Genomic DNA, 16,791 nt, shown 5'->3' on the forward strand with positions numbered 1-16,791 from the left:
ACTTTGTCTCTGTCTGCAGCAGTATGTCGTGCTCGGTGTGGGTGCAGCTCCCTTGTCTGCTTCCCCTCAATATGACCAGTCATTTCCCTGAAGCTGCATGGTGTTAACTTCCTGTCTGCACAATATTCGCTCTTGAGAAGATAAATTTTAAAAAGGGGGGAAAATTAGTTCCAGGGAAGAGGGGGGGCAAGACAGAAAGACCTACAGAGAGAAAGGGAGAAAGAAAATAGTAGAATGAGAGGAAGAGAGAGAAGGAGTGACAAAGAGAGAAAGGGGAAACAGAGAGCGAGAGAGAGCAAGAGAGAGGGGGGGGGGTAGGATAGAGTGAAATGTTCTGCGATTGAAGGAGAGTGAGCATGAGAGGGAGAGAGACTAGAAGACTAAACCTTTTTGACAGCCAGTATTTTGTGGACTGGTCAGGATACACCATTGAACAGATTACCGGTGTCCCCTGAAGGAGCAGGAGGCAAAAAGCATGGAGGTGGAGGGGTGAGTAAGAAAACAAGAGGCTAGAGACAAAATGGCTACAGTCTCCACTGGTTCTGAATTTGGTACCGGTAGGTGAGTTTACTTCTGGAGCTCTGCTCCTCTATGTTTCGCTACAGATAATTATCTGCACTCTTCCATGGACAATCCCAACGGCAGCTACTGTCAGTTATAGCTCTCTCTTCTCTGGCCATCTGACAGCATAGACATTAAAACAGGACAATATCTATCACTCACTACCTTCCTGCCTTGGAGAGCTCAAATGGAGAGTCCAAACATCTGCCAGTCGTTGTCGTCTCCGACAGTTGAACCCATCTGTCATCTCCCGGAGCGTAGGCTTTTGTTGCTGGGGGGACCAGGAGCTGGGAAGAGCACCACAGGGAATGCCATCCTAGGTGAGGAGATCTTCCAGACTGGGACAGAGACTGTCCACAGCACCGTTGGCCACGGGGGGGTCTGCAGGAGGCGTATCACTGTGGTTGACACCCCAGGCTGGATTATACCCCATGACTCAGCGGATGATAACACAGGGGCCCCGCCAGAGCGGGCTAGCAAGGAGGGACCCTGTGTCGGTGCCACCCTCTGTCCCCCAGGGCCCCACGCTCTCCTGCTGGTGGTCCCCGTGTCACAGCCCTTCACAGAGAGCCACAGGAAGGCAGCAGAGAAGCAGCTGGGTCATCTAGGAGGAGGGGCCTGGAGGTCCACCATGGTGCTCTTCACCGGGGTCGACAAGCTACCGGAGGGGACGTTCGTAGAGGAGTTCATTGCAGCTGGGGAGCCCCTTCAGTGGCTGGTGGAGAGGTGTGGTAACAGATACCATGGCCTGGATAGTAACACACAGCAGAGTGGGGATGACAACACGGTGAACACACAAGTTCAGGAGCTGCTGGAGAAGGTAGAGGAGCAGGTTAAGGAAAACCATGGCTGGTATTTTGCAGTAAACGAACTGATTCTCCTAGAGGAGGAGCAAGCAAGGAAGGCGGTGGAAGAGAGGCGGGTGAGAGAGGAGCGGGAGGAAAGGGAGAGGCAGAGACTGCGGATGGTCGGAGGGCCTCCCAGAGGTGACCAGCTCTTATTGCTTCATTGTTAGAAGAAAGAGTTTTAAAAGGGTTCTTCGGCTGTCTCCACGGGAGAACCATCTCAAGAACCCCTTTAGATTCCATGTAGAATCCTCGGTGGAAAGGGTTCTACATGGAACCCCAAAAAGGTTCTACCTGGAACCTAAAAGGGTCCTTCAACGGGTTTTTAACAACGGTTCATGTAATAACACCGGTTAACTTTGCTACAGGGTTCTTCCATGGGGACACCTGAAAAACCTTTTTAAATATAACCTTCTTTTCTAAGAGTTTTGTATACTTGGCATAATAGTTCCTAAATGTTCACAAAGGTTTTAATAAATAGCATACACGTTATAAAGCTTTCTATCTCTCCCTGTCTCTTCCAGAGCTGAGGGTCCTCTTGTTGGGCTGGAAAGGAGTGGGAAAAAGTTCTGTAGGGAACACCATCCTGGGCCGGCGGGACTTTGAGTCTGGAACAGAGACGGAGCAGAGCCTTAGGAGGCAGGCTGAGGTGGCCGGACGCAGGGTCACTATCGTTGACACCCCTGGCTGGGACTGGTTCTCCGTCAGACGTACCCCGAAACACGTGAGACAGGAGTCGAAGCGAGGTGCCACCCTCCTCCGGCCTGGCCCCCACACCCTTCTCCTGGTGCTGCCAATCATCTCCACCCTCACTTCACGCAAGAGGCGGACCCTGGAGGCCCACCTGGAGGGCCTGTTTGGTGATAGGGCGTGTCTCCACACCATGGTGCTGTTCAGCTGCGGGGATTGGCTAGGCCGAACGCCCGTCGAGGAGCACATTCAGAAGGGAGGGCGGGAGCTCCACAGGTTGTTGGAATACTGTGGGAACTATTATCACGTGGTGGACAGCAAGATGCCGGGGAAGGACACAAGGAACATCTCAGATCTGCTGGACAAAATAGAGGAAATGATCAGAGAGAATGGTGATGAGGCCTTCTTGCCAATACAGAGTGAGTAGACAGTAGATGATACTGAACCCCTCTCTTCTTTCCCTGCTGTCATTAATTCACTTCTGGATGAAGTTCATATATGTTATTATGATTGTTTTTGTCAAGCATTTTTTGTTATACAGTAAAGTTTTAAGGCCCCTTGACTTTTTTCACATTTTGTTACGTTACAGCCTTATTCTGAAATGTATTAAATTGTTTTTGTTCCTTCTTTATTCTAAAATGGATTAAATAGGTTTTTTCCCTCATCAATGTACACACAATACACCATGACAAATCACAAGCAGGTTTTATATTTTTTTGCGAATGTATAAAAAAAATGAAATATCAAATTTACAAAGGTATTCAGACCCTTTACTCAGTGCTTTGTTGAAGCACCTTTGGCAGTGATTACAGCCTCAAGTCGTCTTGAGTTTGACGCTACAAGCTTGGCATACCTGTATTTGGGGAGTTTCTACCATTCTTCTCTGCAGATGCTCTCAAGCTCTGTCAGGTTAGATGGGGAGCGGTGTTGCACAGCTATTTTCAGGTCTCTCCAGAGATGTTCGATTGGGTTCAAGTCCGGGCTCTGGCTGAGCCACTCAAGGAAACTCAGAGACTTGAACCGAAGCCATTCCTGCGTTGTCTTGGCTGTGTGCTTAGGGTCAATGTCCTTTTGGAAGGTGAACAATCGACCCAGTCTTAAGTCCTGAGAACTCTGGAGCAGGTTGTCATTAAGTATCTCTCTGTACTATTCTCCGTTCATCTTTCCCTTGATCCTGACTCGCCTCTTGGTCCCTGCTGCTGAAAAACATCCCCACAGCATGATGCTTCCACCATCATGCTTCACCGTAGGGATGTTGGCAGGTTTCCTCCAGACGTGACGCTTGGCATTCAGATCAAAGTGTTCAATCTTGGTTTCATCAGACCAGAGAATATTGTTTCTCATGGACTGAGAGACTTTTAGGTGCCTTTTGGCAAACTCCAAGCAGGCTGTCATGTGCCTTTTACTGAGGAGTGGCTTCTGTCTGGCCACTCTACCATAAAGGCCTGATTGATGGAGTGCTGCAGAGATGGAAGAACCTTCCAGAAGGACAACCATCCCCAAAGAGGCACTCTGGAGCTCTGTCAGAGTGACTATCAGATTCTTGGTCCCCTCCCTGACCAAGGCCCTTCTCCCCCGATTGCTCAGTTTGGCTGGGTGGCCAGTTCTAGGAAGAGTCTTGGTGGTTCCAAACTTTTTCAATTTTAGAATGACGGAGGCCACTGTGTTCTTGGAGACCTTCAATGCTGCAGAAATGTTTCAATACCCAGATCTGTTCCTCGACCGAATCCTGTCTCGGAACATCAAAATCCTTCAGTTTAAGCTATGGGATGTGTCTCAATCCACCGCTTACGCCTATGTCGGCCTTTCACATCTGCGGTGGAAAGTGGCCGAGCTACAGCTGTGTTTGTCAGACCATGAGTTCTTCTCACGAAAACGTCTGTGGCATCAAAAACGGTTTGGCCTAACTATTATGACCACTGTATGGAAGGGAGAAACTCACGAACCCGAGATGGTGTTTTCCGTTTTGCTCTACCACCCCCACAAGTGTCACGGGACTCGTCTGAAGGTAACCCAAACAAACAAAGGGAAGTATGAAGGCAGCTTTGTGCCAACAAAGATAAAGGGGTAAATATATGTCCCAAAAGAATAACATATTTCCTGAGGTTTCTTACATATCCTAGATATATGACACTTCAAAGCATTATTCCTTATGATTTGATTTTTTTATCCAGTGTTTTTTGCCATTAATGTGTTTCTTTGGGATATAGTAGTAAAGGCCAAATTCAATATTTTACCAAATTATTTGAACCCCCCCTTTAGAGAATAAGTTTTGAGATAATTGGGTTATTTTGTGTTTGACAGTGGATGAAGAAAGCCCTGAGTCATCTGAGAACAACAGCCCTGAAGAGGACTGTAGCAGAGGATGCCAGCTCCAGTAGTGACAAGGGAGAGAGTGGCCAAGAGCACATGCTTACACACTGTAAGGTGGACATGCTCTCACACTCCAAGCCAAAACATTCACATTTCAAAGTGGCCTGGTGTATAATTACACTGGAAATTAAATGAAATAACACATACAATGCCTTCAGAAAGTATTCACACCCCTTGACTTTTTCAATGGAAAAAGTCAAGTGGTGTGAATACATTCTGAAGGGACTGAACATGTATTCAAAGTAGTTTGGTCATTCTTGAATTGCTGTGGCATTTGCGTCCCTCGCCTTTGCAACCATGAAAAACACTTTAAAAGGACAAATAATTGCACATCATTCATGTTTTTGTTTACATTGAACTGTTTATCAATGATACAACATAATGCAAGTCCTTTATACTGCAAAACTGTATGCAGTACTTAATGCAAGCACATTGTAGTGACATATTTTGGGCATTAAGAGATATCTATCTACCATTTTGAATGCTAGAAAGTAACAAAATATTGTATAGTTCAATGAAAACAAATAAAGACTATTAAAAAGAAGGCAAATGTATATAATACAAATATCTATTTACCAAAACATATATGGGGGATTGGAAATTATGCTTAGAATTACATTGATAAAAGTCACAATCTCTCAATCTCTTAATTGCCAATTAATAACAACAATTCAAACAAGGGTGACACTTTATTTGAAGGTACACATATGAGCCACTCATTTATATCTTATAAGTATGTATATAAGTAGCTTATAAGGCCTTTATTATGTGTTATTAGCCATTTATTAGGCCTTAATTAAGTTTATTTGTTATGCAAACATTATAATGCATGTAATAATAACCTCATTATTAGCTATAATAAAGTCATATTTATTGTTAATAAATATCAAGTAACACAAGAAACTATCTCAAGCTGGGATAGCACCTCAATACTTGTTCCCTATTCTGAAGTGTGATTATATTTTTACTTGCTGATTTTTTCCCCCTGTTATTGACCTCATTGGACAGAAAGGGGCACACCTCCCTCATATATACCATACAGCCAACATTCAAGATAAATTTTTATGTAATCAATTAGCAACTAAACGTCTATATATACTTCCATCCATGTTGGCTATTTGGCATATAATGTGGCATATTTACTATGACTGTGATATGGGGTTGCCTCACCTGATGTGGTTGCCTCTATTGAAATGTAAATGAAGTGCAATTATATTGTGAGCTAAATTATTCATCATGTCACTTTAGTCAATTATTTTTAAAGGGTTAAATACGTAATATTTGACCTTCTATGGCCTCCATTTAAGAAAATCCTAGTTGACCTAAAATGTGTCATTAGTGTTACCATCATTGGTGTTACCATCATTGGCGTTATTACTCCTACTGTGGCACAATTCTTTCATAACGGTAGAAATGATTTAAAGTCATTAAGCTGCCCTTTTAGTTGATTTGAAATGGGAAGATGTACCCAAATACATTTAAATATTTAAAATCTAGAGAATGGACGTTTCCAAAATCCCCAAATGCCACTGCAATTCAAGAACGACCCAGTTGTCATTGTTTCCCTCAAGGTGTTATGGTAATTGAAAATGCAACTACGCATTATGAATACATTGTCTTATAAATGCATGTTGTGGTGAGCATCCTAAAGATAAACGGCACTCTTAAAATAATCACATCAATCTTATCATTTTATCAGGCTTTGGTTTGTGTCGTCAGAACAAACCAAACTAAATTGGAATGTAGTAATGGATGTTCTGTAACAGCACTGCCGTGTATTATTGAAATCTAACATTGACTTTGTATTTTAAATATCGCAACTCTGACACGTATAAATGCTTTACTGACTGTTTTATCTAGTAGTGCATTGCAGTACACATATTAAAAAATACATGCACATGATGTTATGTGAATGTTCAATTGCACTGAAATCCGTGAAAACATGTACATTAAAGCATTTTGCACTGGATGTACTGTATATTGTTATGATATGGGGTGGTTGTTCAGTGTTAGCACATAGTACATGGGATGGGCCACCCTGTTCCTGGAGTGCCTCAGGTACTGCAGGATTTTATCCCAACTGGGCACCACACAGAGCTACTTAGTTAATTGATCAGTTTAGTGATTGCCTAAATTCAACACACCTGGTCCTCTAGGTCGGTTAAATAAAAAAACAGGACCACGGTTGCTTAACCCTGACATAGTAGGTGGACAGCATACTACCACTACCATGCGCCATCCCCAACCGAGTCAGGTCCTGTGCTCTGCCAGGAAGCTTTGATAAGCACACAGGTGTGGGCAATTGAGATTATCGTCAATCAGAGTAAGGTGGCCACAAGCCTCTCGGCCTGGCAGTGTTTGTTTTATGTTAGCTTAAGTTTTGGGGCATGCCCTCTTTGTACTTTTTGTTTTTATATTATTTTTTGTCACCATGAACTGAACAAGTCAATAATCTGCTTGGGCTGGCCAACTAAGGGGTCAAAACGGAGCTGGCCCTGGACCCCGGTAAGTTTGCTGTGTCCTGGGCACAGGTATACAACACGGTCCACATACTCTAACTTCTCACATAAATGCACAGTTAAAATCAGGTTACAGCCCATGTACTGTAGCTAGGCCTAGGACACCTAGACATAGCGTGTGCAACAATATCGGTAGGGTAGCTAGCTGGTATCATAACATCCCTTGTGTAGTGATATGTGTAATGAGTGTGTAGTCTTAAAACATTAGGGGCTGGTTTCCCGGACACAGATTAAGCCTAGTACTTGGGACAACAAATATACCAGGACTAACAGAAAACCATTGTAACTTCAGTCCAGTCCTGCTCCAGCCAGCCCCCATCGTCCTCAGCGAAATGTTGTTTTCTGTGTGGGAGCAGCTCCCTAATATGGGTCATCTGAATAACAAGTCACTTTCCAGAGAAGAGCTGCACTGTGTTGACTTCCCGTCTGCATTGTGTACAATCTGTTCTCGTTAAGGCTGAATATGACAAGAGATACAAGAGAGTTCCGGGAATGTGAAGGAAAGACCATTAGAGAGGGAGGAAGAAAGAGGAAGGGAGAGTGAGAGGGGAGGAGTCTGAGAGAGATGGGATAGAATGTGAGAGCCAAGAATAAGACTGCCAGCATCTTGTGGAGCTCTCTCTCTGTTTACACAGTCTAACAGACAGACTATCCCCTGAAGAACTGGGGGGAGAAGGGAGGTGGGGAGTGAGAAAGAAAGAAAACAAGAGGCTAGAATGCCTACAGTCTTCTCTGGCTCTGAATCTGGTACCCCGTAATTGAGTTTAGTTTCTGAATGCCAGGTATCCATCCGCACTCCTTCTTGCCCAATCCCAACATCTGCTGTCAACTTTATAGAGGAAACTCAGACTGAATGGTGATGAGGCCAAAAACGAACTGTCCCTTTTGCCTGACTACCTTCCTGCTGTGGAGAGCACAAATGAAGAGTCAAAACAGCCATCAGTGGTTGTTGTTGTCATTTCCGACAAGAGAACCCATCTGTCATCTCCTAGACCGTAGGCTCCGGTTGCTGGCGGGGCCGGAAGCTGAGAATAGAACTACAGGGAATGCCATCCTAGGTGAGGAGGTCTTCCAGACTGGGACAGAGACTGTCCACAGCACCGTTGGCCACGGGGAGGTCTGTGGAAGGCGGATCACCGTAGTTGACACCCCACCCTGGATTACACCCTGTGACTCAGCAGATAATGCTACTGGGGCCCACCAGAGCGGGCAAACTCCCCCCCCCTCAGGACCCCACACACTTATGCTGGGGGTCCCCATGTCACAGCCCTTCAGAGGGCCACGGGAAGGCTGCAGAGAAGCAGATGGGTCATCTAGGAGGAAGGGCCTGGAGGTGCTCTTCACTGGGGGTGGACAAGCTACCTGAAGGAACATTTGTGGATGAGTTCATCACAGCTGGGGAGCCCCTTCAGTGGCTGGTGGAGAGGTGTGGTAATAGATACCATGGCCTGGATAGTAACAAACAGCAGAGTGAGGATGACAATATGGTGAAGACACAGGTTCAGGAGCTTCTGGAGAAGGAAGAGGAGCTGGTTAAAGACAACCATGGCTGGTATTTTGCAGCTGGAGTAGGAGCAGGCAAGGAGGGCGGTTGAGGAGGGTGAGGGAGAAGGCGCAGAGGGTCCGGATGATCTTTGCGTTTTGACGGGCTGGAAACGAGTGGAAAAAAGTTGAGCAGAGCCTGAGGAGGCAGGCTGATGTGGTCGGACGCAAGGTCACCATAGTAGACACCCCCAACTGGGACTGGGTTTCTGTGAGGCGCACAATGAAGCAAGGGGCCGACTTCCTCCAGCCCAGCCGCCATATAACCACCACAGGTTCTAGGATAGGGCAGGGTCAGAGACCTGAACTGGGTACCGGTATGGAAAACACACTTGAGCTCCACAGTTTGGATCTGCTGGACAAAATAGAGGAAATTCAGACTGAATGGTGATGAGGCCTTCTTGCTCGTACACAGAGATTATGGTGAGTAGAGGATACTGAACTGCTCTCATTTGTCTATGGCTCAGCACTATTGAACTGATAACATCATTGTTCTGATCCAATGTTTTTTTGCCAGCATTTGTGGTTTAAATTTAGTTTACCTTACCCTTTCTGTCTTTGTGTTGATGTGGTCTCTATACCTCAACCTCCCCCACCACCACCCTAACATTTACATGAGGTCATCAGTATGCTCTGCCTGATAGGATTCTTTTGTGTTTAACGGAGGATGACTGCACTGGCTTTGTGGACAAACACTGCTGCAGTGCAACTGGCTGTAGTTGATTCATTTGTAGATTGGTTTTGCAATCATTTTACAATACTTTTTATTTTGAATAAATACATTGATGATAAAGTATGTTTTATTGTCACACACCAGATGGGTGAAGTGGAATGTGTTGTTTTACAGGGTCAGCCATCGTAGAACAGCACTCCTGGAGCATATGAGGGTTAAGTGCTTTGATCAAAGGCACATCGACAAAACATCCGTGTGTTGTTGAATCCTACTGCAGCTGGAGAGAGAGACAGTTCTGACATATGGAATTGTTTTAAGATGGTCACACTATGGATTATTTCGCTATTTAATTTAGAATTTTAAGACCCTTTCAGGATATAAAAAAGTATGTACTTTTTTTGGTTTATAAAATATAGAATTTGGCCTTTACTACTATAGCCCAGAGAAACGCATTGAATAACACATTAATAAATGGCAAAAAAATACAGTAAAAAAAAGTAGCATAAGAAGCAATGTTTTGAAGTGTTTGTCCTATAAATATGAGTCCCAGTCAACTTTGGACACACCTACTCGTTCAAGGGTTTCTTTAAAAAACAAACTGTTTTCTACATTGTAGAATAACAGTGATGACATCAGAACTATGAAATAACACATATGTAGTAACCAAAAAAAGTGTTAAAAAAATCCAAATAAATTTGAGATTCTTCATAGTAGCCACCATTTGCCTTGATGACAGCTTTGCACACTCTTGGTATTCTCTCAGCCAGCTTCATGAGGTAGTCACCTTGAATGCATTTCAATTAACAGGTGTTCATTGTTAATTTGTGGAATTTCTTTCCTTAATGAATTTGAGCGACTCAGTGTGGAGTAGTATACAGAAGATGGCCCTATTTGGTAAAAGACCAAGTCCATATTATGGCAAGAACAGCTCAAATAAGCAAAGAAAATGAAAGTCCATCATTACTTTAAGACATGAAGGTCAGTCAATTCAGAAAATGTCAAGAACTTTAAAAGTTTCTTTAAGTGCAGTCACAAAAACCATCAGGCGCTATGATGAAACTGGCTCTCATGAGGACCGCCACAGGAAAGGAAGACCCAGAGTTACCGCTGCTGCAGAGGATAAGTTCATTAGAGTTACCAGCCTCAGAAATTGCAGCCCAAATAAATGCTTCACAGAGTTCAAGTAACAGACACATCTCAACATCAACTGTTCAGAGGAGACTCTGTGAATCAGGCCTTCATGGTCAAATTTCTGTTTTGAAACCACTACTAAAGGACGCCAATATGAAGAAGAAAATTGCTTGGGCCAAGAAACACGAGCAATGGACATTAGACCGGTGGAAATCTGTCCTTTTGTCTGATGAGTCCCAATTTGAGATTTTTGGTTCCAACCGCCTTGTCTTTAGTGAGACAGAGTAGGTGAACGGATGATCTCTGCATGTGCGGTTTCCACCATGGAGGAGGATGTGTGACGGTGTAGGGGTTCTTTCTAGTGACACTGTAAGTGATTGATTTAGAATTCAAGGCACACTTAACCAGCATGGCTACCACAGCATTCTGCAGTGATACGCCATCCCGTCTGGTTTGCGCTTAGTGAGACTATCATTTGTTTTTCAACAGAACGATGACTCAACACACGTCCAGGTTCTGTAAGGGTTATTTGAGCAAGAAGCAGAGTGATGGAGTGCTGCATCATCCACAATACCATGAACTCAACCCAACAGAGATGGCTTGGGATGAGTTTGACTGAAGAGTGAAGGAAAAGCAGCCAACAAGTGCTCAGCATATGTGGGAACTCCTTCAAGACTGTTGGAAAAGCATTCCAGCTGGTTGAGAGAATGCCAAGAGTGTGCAAAGTTGTCATTAAAGCAAAGTGTGGCTACTTTGAAGAATCTTGTGCAGCCTGCTTCCATTGATCATCCTTGAGATGTTTCTACAACTTGATTGGAGTCCATCTGTGGTAAATTCAATTGATTGGACATGATTTGGAAAATCACACAGCTGTCTATATAAGTTGACAGTGCATGCAGAGCAAAAACCAAGCCATGAGTTTGAAGGAACTGTCCGTAGATCTTTGCGACAGGATTGAGTCAAGGCAGAGATCTGGGGTAGGGTACCAAAACATTTCATTTTCATTTCTGCAGCATTGAAGGTCCCCAAGAACACATTGGCCTCCATCATTCGTAAATGGAATGAGCTTCCTAGAGCAGGCAACCTGGCAAAACTGAGCAATTGGGGGAGAAGGGCCTTGGTCAGGGAGGTGACCAAGCACCCGATGGTCACTCTGACAGAGCTCTAAAGTTCCTCTGTGGAGATGGAAGAACCTTCCAGAAGGACAACCATCTCTGCAGAACTCCACCAATTAGGCCTTTATGGTAGAGTAGCCAGATGGAAGCCACTCCTCAGTAAAAAGCACATGACAGCCCACATGGAATTTGCTGAAAGGCATCTAGAGGTCATCAGAAACTAAATTTACATTTTGGAGATGAATCTGTCTCTCTGGGGAGGCACCAGAGTGTGGAGGTGTTGATGATGATATTCATGGGGCCTGTAGCTGCTAGACCTCTGATGGGGACCGTCTCTGTGGATCCTGCTTTGTTTTTGAGGAGGACTTGGTCCTGGAGGTCCAGTCAAACGAATAATTACCAAGTTATTAGGAATTAATCAAGGAAATAATTTACTTTTTGAAGCTTATCCCACTGAACTGTGATTAACAAAGGTTTTTTTGCAATACCACCCCGAGATAATTTGTAGGTCTATATGTCCAATGTAGGTCTATTGCATGTCTTCCCATATTTAAAAGATGTCTGTGAACTGAACATACAAAACTTCAACTGTGTTGCTGACGCCAACTGCAACTGATGAATCAACAGAACCCACAACTTGTGAAAGCCTACTGTCTCAGTCACGGGCCATGAACGGATAGGCCAGGTTTGGTCAGTCACATGTCCATTATGGATCTCACATGAGATTCCCAAGAAAGACTGAATCGCATGACACTCCTGGAGCCAGGATACTTCCTGCTTTGCAGAGGGGGTTATTATCCATTATTAAATTGTGCAACAGAATGGTTGGAATGAAAAGGTTGCTTTCAGACCAGTTGTAACATCAAGAGTTAGAAGTTGTGGTAAATTGGGTTTAATTGTCCTATGGAACTGGTTGTGCTTCTCACTGCCCACAGCTTCTTTGGGGAGCTTGTGTTTTCAGAGACATACATTGTGCCTCAGCACTAAATGTTTGGTACAGGCCCAAATGGAATTTCCCCCAAGCTATCTGGACAAAAGGCCTAGAACAAAAACAGTTTCAGAACCCTAGTGCCAGTTTTAGGTTGAATACAGGGCAGTGTCACTGTGGTCAACCTCCATTATTTAAGCAGTGCTTAAGTCCACACACAAACAGCACCATTCAGAGCAGGTCAGTGCTATAAACTGTGTTCAACACAGGATGATCAGAAAATACAAATTAAGGAGTTGGAACTTGGATGTACCCTGACTCCTGTAGTATCCCACAATGAACTAAATTAACTTTATAGGTGATATGGTGCAATTTAGAACCCAGTCCCCGTTTTCTCTAGAAAGAAGCACCACATGCTTATGTCTCATGGGACTGTAGACCTTTCTGACAGTTTGAGTGTACACAATGGTTGTTTAACCTGACCCGTATCTGGGTAAAGGGTTTTATGTTGGGCCAGACCACACTGATCATGTTCCTCCACGGAACAGGTTTTCACATGACAGGAGTGCACTGGAGCGGGTCAGATCTGGGCAATATTTAAACAACTTGCCACCACACTTAAACAGTCACACCTGTATTAGCCAAATGACAAGGCAGGCCAAGGGCCCTATTTTGAAATGACTATGGAAATGGCAAAATTGGTCCCAATAATATACTTTATCATGTACACTGTATACTCCCATTCCCAGTTTGTTTGCTAAATGAATAGCACAAAACCAAACGGAGTTGACTTTTTAATAGATAAAAAAAGGAATACAATCAGATATGATTCCGACTACAGTAAAAGTACATTTGAATAAGAGGCTTCAAAGCCTATTTAAGACATGCATCTACAACAATATAGACACGTCTATTGATAAACGATGACAGACTACAGAAGATCAGACTAATTACATAAGTCAATATTGTTTGTCTGGAAAATACTTCAAAGGTTTTCATACAAGAGATAAGGGACTACATCAAACTCAAGCTACAAGAACAATAGTCTCAAACACTTAAAGGAAGAGACAGGCAGGAAGGTCAATAGAACTTGGGCTTTGGGAGTCTCAATACAATACATGCATTTAAAAAGCATAGATTTTAGATAGTGGGATACATGGTGGGTTACACAGTACAGTTAGAGGTCACGAGGCCCTTCTTGCTCTTAGCTTGGCGCACCTCCTCCATGAGGTCCTTGAGATACTGGATCTCATTGGCGATGGAGTCTGCTTTCTCCGCAAGCTTGTGGTTCCTTTGCTCGAGGTCGTCGCACTCCGCGCTCAAGGCCTCCTGCTCAGTCTTCTTTTTCTGGCGGTAGCGCGTGGCCGCCGTCTTGTTCTGCGCCATCTTCTTGAGCTTTTTCTCCTTCGGGGGTCCTCCAGAGGAGGACTTCATTTTCCCACTCGATGTGGTGGATGGCTGGTCTGGATGTTGTGGCCTAGACTTGGGGGTTGTTGGGTACGGTTTGCTCTCGTTTTGGAACCTTGACTGAGTTGTGGCGATGGAGGGCCGGTTGAGCTGACCAGAGGAGCTGAAGCTGCTGTCACTGTCAGAGAGGATCTCTGGGATGGTGATAGTGGTTGTCACACCGACCTCCCGTTTAGGGGCCAGGAGGACGACGATGCGGGTCGGCGAGAGAGACAGCACAATGCTGGGGACCGGCTGGGGAACCTCCAGGTGAAGCGGCTTCTCGCTGACGCTCGCTGAGACATACACCTCACTGCCCAGCTCTAAGGTGAAGGTGGGAGATGGAGGAGGAGAGGGAGCTGGGGACTGGGGCTCCGACTTGATCTCCAGCTCCTCCTGGGCATCAGGGACGCAGGGGGGAGGTGAATGAAACCCCTCCTGAGGGTCTTCCTGGGGCTGTGACATGGTCGGGGGGAGAAGTGGATCAGTGGTGGTGGGGTGTTCCGTGGGAGTAGGGAGAGTGGGGAGGGGGAGTAAGTCCAGCTCCATGGGACACTCAAAGGAAGTGATGAGGTCTTCAGGGGAGCTGGGGGAACCGTCTGGGGTGCAGGAACCAATAAGGGAGTCCAAATCAAACTCACTCAGGTCTACCCTCTCGGCCATCCAGTCCATGCCAGAAAAGGCATCTTCTGTGGAGGACAAAGAGAGGGTTAATCAGCTGCTCAATAGCTAAAGTAATACACTGGAATTACAATTTGTGATAAGTCCTTACCTTTTCTATACGGCAAAAAACAGATGGGAATCAAATATAAATCGCTATGGATTTCTACACACTGTCGACCAGTATGAACATACGTGGGAAGGACTAAGGATGTTATGGTCCTCACCTTTCCCATCATCTGCACCAATGTGATGGGTGTGGCCTAGCTGGTCAGCAGATAGCCAAGGGAAGGACAGCAAGTCTGCCTCAGCCTTCTCTTCCTGGAGGAGCAGTGACGGCGGAGTGGGAGGGGGGGATAGAAGGAGAAGTGGAGAAGAGGAAGATGACGAGAGGGGTGAAGCCCCCCCCTCTATCGAGGCAACTTCATCTTGGTGGCGCAGCGACCCCATGGGGTCAGCCATGAGAGAGGAAGGCCCCCAGAGTAGGGCCTCCATATCGTCCAGGCCAAACTGTGAGCTCATCATGGTCATAGCTCTGTTGTTCAGTCACTAGGATCTGAGACGGTAGGTACGGCAGTAAGAGGTTGAGCGATTCTTTTATGCTGTCAACTACAGCAGTGCTGAGGGTTTCCACAAGGGACCTGGGAAAGAGACAGGATTAGACATGGTGAGTTCATGTAATAATGTAAACAGTATCTCATAATGTAGGCAAATTAGCTTTTTCTCCTTTGTTGATTTTTATATTATGTCATGGTCGGCAGTGTTATGTTGTGTAATATTTGGAAGCACATTTTTGATTGGGTAGGAAAAACATTAAGTCTGAGCTTATGTTTATATATGTAATGTGTTTTGTGCACAACACTGCCCCTACCATTTTACAACGCTGGCACTGAATACCCTCCCTGCCTTTGTCTTGTGACTCGCAAACGCGCCAAATGAGGTCAGTTTCCACAGCAACCATCGTCAGAATGGAAGTGTGTCTAGCGAATGAGATGGCGGCTTCCGCCTCTCTAACCAACAGCCACACTTGTGTTCACCCTCCCGCGTTAAACACTGATTATATCGCCATTTTGTTAAACAACAAAAAAAGATCACGAACCATTTTGTTTGCCACGTTGGCATTCCTGGAAAATTCCATAAAATCGTACCACCTATTTTTTAAACAATTGGTGACAATGTCTAACACTGTAATTATGAAACTACTCACTGACCATTTTGCCCGAACGAAATACAATGTAACATTCTCTGATCTGACTCGTGACGTTGGTATCAAATGTCATTCCAAGGATTTGTCTGGCGAATGGCGACCTTACGGCAAGTTATACTATATATATTTAGAAAATACTTCGCCAGACAACATAAGCAGGCTAATAGCTTCACAAATTGAGTTTCGAGCTCATTGACGTCATTGGGCTGTCAGATTCACGTTAGCTGGCAAATTGCTTACAAATAAAATCCTTAAATATATACTTACGTCATTTTGACAAATATGAAGTTGAAGCAGTGCACTGGGTTGATGCACTGTTGGATTTGCTGCTGCTAGGACCGCCGCAAGCCGTTAAACTGCCATTTCGCTCAAGAGAGCGGTGTCACTTGAATGTTGATATTGTTGGGCGTTGGTGGAAAATGGCGCATTTTGAGAGCGCCGCGTAATATACAACTCCCAAAAGACCAATGATTTATATATACACACTAGAATACTGATAGGAGTCGCTGTGTTGAAGCCTCCGTGCCTCCCATCGTGGTACCCCCGTCATTGTAAAACATATTTTGGAACTTATAGAAAAGCATTTATTAATGTCTACATTCATTTTTGTCACTTTTGTGTATTACAGAGACCATAAGGCATACTTTTAAATTATATTATGTGAGATAAATATACAAATAAAAAGTGAAAAAATACATAACATTTTCCCTAGTCATATTTTTAGAGGTTACTAATGTTACTGTTCCTCAACTACAGCAAATAATACTTCAATATATTTAATTTTGTCCTTGAAACATTTAATTGAAATAGAATTCCATTCAGTCTTATGGCGGACTGAGCCTACTGGTGAGTACCAATATGGCCAACCGGTGGCTTCAAAGCCTCTAAATGGCCAATACATAGCGTTAGCTTTCCAGGGTTTATATACATCGTTGATGTAGACCTAGGATATCCTTCCACAGGCATTCGCTAGCTTCTATAACCATAGTCATAAACCCCACTTATTTCTACAAATTATCTTCTTAAAATGTGATATTAAACCTACCCTATCCACACTGCTAACCTTATGCCTAACCCCTCAATTTGAATTAAGACCAAAAT

At 44.4% G+C, this 16,791-nt stretch overlaps 2 protein-coding genes across 3 annotated transcripts; one reads left to right on the top strand and one right to left on the bottom strand.

The window, feature by feature from the left end:
• Positions 1-6,438, top strand: si:dkey-110g7.8 (GTPase IMAP family member 8). Its single transcript, XM_020486292.2, has 3 exons — positions 1-1,547; positions 1,931-2,515; positions 4,401-6,438. Exons 1-3 carry the CDS (start codon positions 749-751, stop codon positions 4,475-4,477), a joined length of 1,461 nt encoding a protein of 486 aa, XP_020341881.1. The 5' UTR covers positions 1-748; the 3' UTR covers positions 4,478-6,438.
• Positions 6,439-13,158: 6,720 nt separating this feature from the next.
• Positions 13,159-16,301, bottom strand: atf4b (activating transcription factor 4b). Of its 2 annotated transcripts, none has more exons than XM_020486293.2 (3): positions 15,958-16,301; positions 14,711-15,124; positions 13,159-14,512 (listed from the first exon to the last, which is right to left on the bottom strand). In XM_020486293.2, the coding sequence occupies exons 2-3, from the start codon at positions 15,012-15,014 to the stop codon at positions 13,542-13,544; spliced, it is 1,275 nt and encodes a 424-aa protein (XP_020341882.1). In that variant the 5' UTR covers positions 15,015-15,124; positions 15,958-16,301; the 3' UTR covers positions 13,159-13,541. The 2 variants fall into 2 exon arrangements, with proteins under 2 accessions (XP_020341882.1, XP_020341883.1); XM_020486294.2 differs by having other exon boundaries at positions 13,159-14,509; positions 15,958-16,125.
• Between the last annotated feature and the right edge of the window lie 490 nt (positions 16,302-16,791).

This window comes from Oncorhynchus kisutch, linkage group LG6 (genome assembly GCF_002021735.2).
Source record: "Oncorhynchus kisutch isolate 150728-3 linkage group LG6, Okis_V2, whole genome shotgun sequence".
In the NCBI taxonomy this organism is placed as follows: domain Eukaryota; kingdom Metazoa; phylum Chordata; class Actinopteri; order Salmoniformes; family Salmonidae; genus Oncorhynchus; species Oncorhynchus kisutch.